General features: G+C 42.6%; 2 protein-coding genes across 19 annotated transcripts in view; one reads left to right on the top strand and one right to left on the bottom strand.

The window, feature by feature from the left end:
- The window catches only part of LOC125043556 (E3 ubiquitin-protein ligase lubel-like), a 134,926-nt gene extending 130,763 nt beyond the window's left edge, over window positions 1–4,163 (top strand). For 17 of the 18 annotated variants that reach the window (XM_047639738.1, XM_047639744.1, XM_047639735.1 and 14 more), the window contains one exon: window positions 2,058–4,163. In XM_047639738.1, the coding sequence (XP_047495694.1) occupies window positions 2,058–2,096 (39 nt within the window). In that variant the 3' untranslated portion in view covers window positions 2,097–4,163. Of the gene's footprint in view, window positions 1–113; window positions 280–2,057 lie in introns of all 18 variants that reach the window. The other variant, XM_047639732.1, reaches the window with a different exon arrangement.
- A 1,622-nt stretch (window positions 4,164–5,785) lies between these two features.
- The window catches only part of LOC125043635 (dynein axonemal assembly factor 3-like), a 4,449-nt gene continuing 2,734 nt past the window's right edge, over window positions 5,786–7,500 (bottom strand). Inside the window, exons 5-7 of the mRNA XM_047639870.1 lie at window positions 7,259–7,500; window positions 6,903–7,042; window positions 5,786–6,772 (exon numbers count right to left, since the gene is read on the bottom strand). The exon at window positions 7,259–7,500 is cut by the window's right edge and continues 57 nt beyond it. Coding sequence (XP_047495826.1) covers window positions 5,786–6,772; window positions 6,903–7,042; window positions 7,259–7,500 — 1,369 coding nt within the window. The remainder of the gene's footprint in view (window positions 6,773–6,902; window positions 7,043–7,258) is intronic.

Below are 7,500 nucleotides of genomic sequence, written 5' to 3'. Positions count from 1 at the left end.
TCCTTCTTTCCCTCCTTCTTTTTTTGGGGTCCTTTTTCTTCTTCCTTGTCCTCCTTCTCCTTTTTTGAGGGCCCTTTTCTCTCTGGTGGCTAGCCTCTCCTTGTCTCACCCAGGTTGCACTACACGGAATACTTGGTGGAGAAGATCAATGCGCACAAGCTCGACCCTGTCAGCATCTTTGACGAGGCGGACTTGCGCGTATGTCTTAGGAGGAACGGAAAGCCCGTGCCGGTCAGGCGTTGGGAGTCCGAGAAGTTATACAGGGATAAACTCATCAAGGTGTCCACGCCTGCATAACCGTTCTTCTCAACTGCTCGCTATTTTTTCTAGCTCAGAATATCGATATGTCTCACCAGAACACTAATCCTGTCGTTGCTTGCATTAACAGCGGAATGGAGGGCGAGTTCTCAGTCGGAGATGATGTGGTATCTATATGTCGCCCTGGTGTCCCGCGCTAGTTTTTCGCGGACTCCCAAGATGAGAAATAAGGATATTGGTTTTCTGTGGAGTCTTGAGGATGTTAATTTTCAAAAAAAACATTTTGCAACAATATACTAAGAAAATTATCATTGCTTAAGTCCGAAGCTAATAATGGAATTTTTTTCCAGTTACTTTCACACAGATAGATTATATAGGTATAAGCTTAAATTTTACAAACTGAATATGTATCTGATCCATCTGACAACTCGCCCTCTTAATCTAATAAAATAACTACTTATCAGAGGCTCAAAGTTTTGTCTTTTCGGTAAAAAGTAGATTGTAGTTGTTGGTTTTCTTTCAAAATACTGCGCGACGTAGTTATGGAAACCTTTATCAACATCAGTTCATGGTTTTGTTTTTGTTTGTTTTTGTTTTTCCTTCCTTATAATCAACACCCTTTTCCTGTGAGTTTGAATACTTTTGCTTACTTAGAGCTTGCTGCTTGCTCTTTTGTTTTGTAGATTTGTTTACCATAGTTTAATGCCGGGTTTATTCTGGCAGGCCCTTGCTCCTTTGCTTATGTTAGCGTTCCTCGGAGAAAGGCTTCGATCTCTTTATAAACTCTGAGGACGATGCTTTTCACCAGGAATCAGAGGAATCCAGGATTGTCTGTTTGGCCAACGCGTCCGGACATGAATGATACACCGGCTGACTGAATTGGTGTATCTACGCTGCTTATTCCCCTCATATATATACATTCATGTCCTTGTCGGCTTCATCCCTCATTCTAATGTTACTAAGCGTCAACGCATTATTGTAGAATCCAAATCCATCGGCATTTACCCTGACAATACTAGTATTTACCCACCACCTTTGTCTTCCTTTCGAAATCATTATATGGTCATATTTTTCAACAGCTTCGGTATGTTGGATTGTTGACCATGATTGTTAATCTCTTTTTCCCATTATATCCCTACATTACTCGGCTATCCATCTATGCACAGTATCATTTGGAATTGTTCTTACATGTTTTACACCCCACTACATTGTCTCCTCAGGATTTACGTCGATTAATGTCTTTCGTATTTATAATCGTATTTATGTGCGCATTATATTTGTGCACCGTACAGTGTTGCACCAGTGAATGCATCAGTTTCCCCGCCATCTTGAACCTTTCAAACACATAACCCACATTATATTTCACTGGAAAGATCTGCAAAAATTCAAGAAACAAACATATTAACAAATTATCAGCAACTCTCATCACAAAAACAGATGGATCGACAACAGCTTCAGTCAGAGGCCATTTCACTAGGTTTACTTCTAACAAGGATTTTCTCTTCTGCCATTCCTTGCCTACCTCATAGTTATCGTATGGAAGATATTTGTACTTTTGCTATGACTCTGTTAGTCGGTACCAGATGATAGAAGTACTTGTTTCTAGCATTTACATTTAGTATTTTTAGTGGTAGGAACATTCTTTTAGAGATCATGTTGCTTACCGAGTGGTCAGTCTAGATAGATTGATAAATGATGTGAATATAAAATGAGATGAGCCCATGTTTCGAGTGCCTGGCCCATGTGCGGCTTTAGAAGGAAGGATCCGTCACTAATTCTTGTCTCTTTTCCCTTCACAGCTGATCAAGGAGCACTTACCTCTCGACAGCACCGTATAGTGTTCGACTCCTCGCTGCGGTTTCCCCCTAGCCCCCTCATTTCCCACATCCGGCGGTGCTGCATACTGCTGATGCTCCTGCAATGTGCATGGCGTCAGGAGGTCGTGGCGCTGACATCGCAGCCCGCAACGTCAGACCAAAGAGTAGAGGGCAACACGCGATGTCTGCCTGACACCGCGAGATGCCGTAAGAAAGTGGAAGTGCGAATATAGAAGAGAAAGTCCCCCACCTGCCAGCCCCTCCCAAGACGCCCTCGACCCGCCAGCCTTCACGCCCACAGCCCGGACGCCCGTGATGTCTCCGTCCCTCCGTCAACCACCCGCCCCGCTGCCTGACTGTCCGCGTGCACGCAGTCTCGTGCACCTCAGCACTACGTAACCAAACTTCACGATTGTGTATCATGATAAAGACCAGTTTATTTTGTTCGACGACGACAAGGGGAACTACCCCGCCGTCTTCGTAGTCAGTGATGGACGACAATTGACTGTGATAGATCAGTCAGGCCTACAAAGGTGATATGTACAGATATGTTACCGAGGCGTCGCTGCCTCTTTTCACTACATGAACTTGACCAGTTGTTACCAAGATACTTGTATCGGTATGCGTGTGTATTAGATTCGATATGTATATGGGCCATTGTAACTTGGATATCAGATAGTTATTTTAGGTTGTGTGAGTGAAGATATATATATAAGCAGCCCCATGCAACCCCCCCCCCCCGGCCCCTCCTTCACCATCATGTTGCCAGCACCCTCTAGCCTTCCACCCCCAGGTGAGTCAGTGTCAAAGAGCAGGTTCTCGCTCTTAATGACACGAAAGGACCCATGTAGCTCACCTGTGGAAAATTAAGACATCCCAACAGGTATGCTGGAGGTCAGATTCAACTTGTGATTAATAGACTCGGTTGCGCAGGCAGACACTCTGTGATAACAATAGATCAGTCATGAGAATGAAATGCGACGCAAGCAGGAGCACCAGACTAGTCAGAAGAGGAAATACGTGCACAGTACAGCCTTAGTAGTCCTTGAATTTTTAGTAATACGTATTTCCTTAGAATACGGAGCAGTATTTCTCAGTTAAACGGCAAAAGGTGAGCCATGTAACAGCAGGCTACGCTTAATGGTCATATATACGTATGCCTCTACGCACCTTCTATCACTCAGAGAATCATGATACTTCAGTGAAAATTCTAGCGATGCTTGTCGTAAGGGTTTGGACAGAAATCGTAAACTTTTCGATTAATTTTGTGACCATCTGTACTTCGATGTCTTTATATCCTCTTTGGTTTGTTCGGTCACATTATTTTAATTTTGTCCCCCGCCTTATTTTGATTTTTTTTTTTTTCGTTTCTCTATGTATCCTTCTCTTTCTTTATCTCTTTCCTCCTTTCATCATCAGAATCACCATCATCCTCATCACCATTAGAGCATGACACTTTGTTAACTGGCTCGAGAGTTTGATGACGTCATGATTGATTTTAATGACGTCACACCATGTCGCAACGACCTTCATTCATCAAAGCAAGAATAGATAGAAAACCATTCATAATCCTGACTATTTTTCCTAGCCTAATCCCTCACTTCTTCACATCTCCTTTCATTTCAAAAGTAGCACTTCTTTGACATTTACATGATTTTTCTTTTCACATTCTGAAATTCATAAGGTTGTAAAGTGTATTCAAATTAACACTTTCTTTCTCTTCCGTGTAGATTTTGCAAACGAAATTCATCATTGAATTAGTGTAGAAAGAACTGTCAATCTATATTAATTTCCCAGAAACCTGAACTTAAGTTTTCTTTGTTCTTATAAATTAGTTTATTGATCTAGACATTATAAAGTTTATTTATTTATCTGGTCATCTATTCATCTAGTTGTTTATTTATTAATTTCTTCATATTAAGAGATATAAGGATATATAGTAATTGGTGGTGGGGGTGCCAGGGTGGCTATGTGCCCTCCCCCCCCCCCCTCACATGCAACTAATCTCTTGCTTTATATAAAATTTTCACATCCTTGTCTCTCACATGTATACAGAGAATTTGGGACTAATAAATGTATTATATCAACTACTTGGTCTTTCCTTTCTAAGTATCTGGAGAATGCTTCCACTTACAGACGTTATTCTAATTATATACTAAAATTGTGTAGATCAAATGAATTATAAGGCTAATTGCTCACTGAAAAAAAAATTGTTTGACAAGATTTTGCTGTGTATTGTATGTACTGATGTAAGTAAAGAGGAAAAAATGCTACAGTAATTATCATACTGATGATAAATGAATTGTTAACAATGACTATTATTAATTCCATTATTGTTAGCCTTATTGGTGCTATTATTATAACTATCATTAGAATCATCATTTACCATCACTATTAGAAGTATTTATGATAAATATAATGATGGTGATGAAAATGATGATGATGATGATGATATGAGTAATAAACTGTAATAGTGATAATGGAATAACACAAATTAAAACAACACCCGTCAGAGGAAAATAACTTATATAGTTTTATTTTTGAAGTGAATGTACACATATGCATCTTGCAATATGGGACTAAACAGAAATAAACATGCCCCCAAACAAATGACACAAACCGAGAACAAGAGAATCAGAGGCACATCTACTCGACCACATCAGCCGCATTTACACCCAATATCACACGCATCCGAAATACTATAGTCCCTTTAGATAAATATTCATATATTTCTGAGTATAAGCAGAAGAAAATAGTATGCCCAGCGCTTCACTTCTTCCTGCCGAAGCGGAGATGGCAGAGAGGGGGGGACTCCTGCGGCGCCCACCCGGCCTCCTCCGCCGACGTCCGGACGCGCGTCTCGTACTCGGCCACCTGGGCATCGGTCAGCTCCGGGAACATCCTGGAAGGAGGTTATGAAGGAGGGCGCTGTGAAGGAGGAATCTCAGGGGGGCGTGGCGGAGATGGGTGTTGTGAGGGAATTAAGGTATTCTGAATTAGATATTTGGATCCGGGAACATTCTGGAAGGAAGTTGTAAAGGAGGGCGCTGTGAAGGAAGAGATTTGTAGGGATGGCGTTGCGAAGGTGGGTGTTATGAAGGAAATGAGATGGTCTTTTGTCGCTATTTTTTTTTTTTTTTTCGAAAATAAACAATTGTGACATGATTGGAGTATGTTGATTATTAGGAGTATTAGGGGACCCATGACACAAAACTGTCAAAAAGGAAAGGCATATACTTCCTATCAAAGAAGAAGGAAGGAGAAATAGCTGAAGAGGGAATTACCTGGCCGTTTCCAGTAGAAGTGTCGTTCCTGGGAGAATATGGGCACTGGCGAGCGAGGGTGTGAGAAGGTGCGCCGTCGCGACTGAGAGGTATACCATGTCCAGCCCTCCTTGAATCTGCCAAGGGTAAACAATTACCATTTTCGAGACAGATAGATGGCAATAGCAATAGAAAGATAGAGAGAGAGAAAGAGAGAGAGAGAGAGAGAGAGAGAGAGAGAGAGAGTGAGTGAGAGAGAATAAGTATATAGAGAGATAAATATAGGTATAGGTGTAGATTTTTATTAATTTCACTTATCAATTTTCTAGTCTATACACACATACACGCGCGCGCGCGCGCACACACACACACACACACACACACACACACACACACACACACACACACACACACACACACACACACACACACATAAATATATATAATTTATTTATTTATATACAGAGGTCCATCAGCACATCGTATGTGCCTATCTCTATCATTCAAACTGCTCTCAATTACTTTCATTAACCATCTCACCTCCGACAAAGAACTGAGGTCATTCAGGCGTGTTGGAGACAGCAAAACCACCTCCACGCCCTCCACTCTCAGGTAGTTCTCGGCAGTCCTGTGTTCCTCGTCCTTTGTTGAAGACTGTGACGAACTGGACAGTTTCTTGCTTGGGCGCGAAGGATCTGATCTTGATTCGTGTGGTTCATTAAAATCATGCATACCCTTACGCATGTCATTTTGAATCTCTTTACCATTGCTATCCTGCATAATGTTTTCTTTCGCTCTTTCTTCCTTTTCCTCTTCCTTTTCTGCGTCATTCTGTATTTTCGTCATCTTCTCTTCATCTTTTTTATCTTTCCATTCATTTTCTTTACCGTGTTGGTCGTCTTGTGACTTCGCCTTTGACTCCTCATTTGACACTCTGCTCGAACCGTTCTCTGAACTACTATCTGAACCGCTAACTGAGTCATCATTCAAACTGTTACTCGATATATCGCTCGATGAGTGATTTGAACCACTCTTCGATGCATCACCACTCGACCCCGTTTCTCCACTGGATGCACTGTTTGTTCCACTTGATCCCATACCTGTCCCATCACTTGATCCACTTTTTGTTCCACTTGATTCCTCGCCCGATCGACTCCACTCACCGCTCGTTCCATCACTAGATCCACTTTTTGATAAATCACGGGATCCATCCACGCTTTCCTCAGTCGACCCGCTTCCACTCGATTCATTGCCCAATTCGTCATTTGATTTAGAATCCGTTTCATCATTAGTGCCACTGCTGCGGCTGGCGGAAGCGTCGCTTGATTTGCTGCTTGTTTCACTGCTTGAGTCACTAATCGCTTCATTAGAGTCACTTTTCCACAACTTTTCCAATAAGTTCTCCAAGTTCCACTGAGCAATCTGCGTACCATTCTGTAAAATAATAATAGAAGTCAGTATATATTTGAGATAAAATTACAATCCATTTAACAAAAACGCCCCTTCCAAAGAAACAGAATCAAACGGATGTAAGCGAAGTTTGCGAGACAATGCAGGCACTGACACATTTGCTTCTCCCGTTCTCCTTCTTGGTGACCGAAGGGGAGGCGGAGGCGAGGGCCAGGGCGGGGAAGGGGCCGCTCAGGACGTCTCCCCAGTACCCGACGCGCCGGTGCCGGGTGCAGCCGTCGTGCACCGTCGCCACTGCAGATATACATAATTTGAGTAAACATACAAATTCATTCATACGTGTGTGTGTGTGTGTGTGTGTGTGTACACACACAACCATATATCTATATCTATATATTCATATATACATATATCTTTACATGTATATGCTAATTATTTATACAGTATATATGTTTGGACGTATTTATATGCATGCATGGAGGTATGTATATGTGGATGTATCCCCCTCACCTGACGCCAGAGTGGTGTTGGCCAAGATGGGCCTGGAATCGGTGGCGGTCACGAAGGCGTGGCCACACTCCCTCCACTCCAAGAACTCCTCTCCCCATCCTGCCCCCACGCCCACATACCCGTCCTGATTATCACTGACTTTCCCCTCGTCCTCGTTCTCCGCAGGCCCGTCTCTTTTACCCCCGATCACTCCCGGAAGTTCCCGAAGGCGATATGCCATGCGCATGTGCCACGCCCACTCC

Source organism: Penaeus chinensis, chromosome 34 (genome assembly GCF_019202785.1).
Source record: "Penaeus chinensis breed Huanghai No. 1 chromosome 34, ASM1920278v2, whole genome shotgun sequence".
In the NCBI taxonomy this organism is placed as follows: Eukaryota; Metazoa; Arthropoda; class Malacostraca; order Decapoda; family Penaeidae; genus Penaeus; species Penaeus chinensis.
This window is presented reverse-complemented; position numbering and strand designations above follow the sequence as displayed.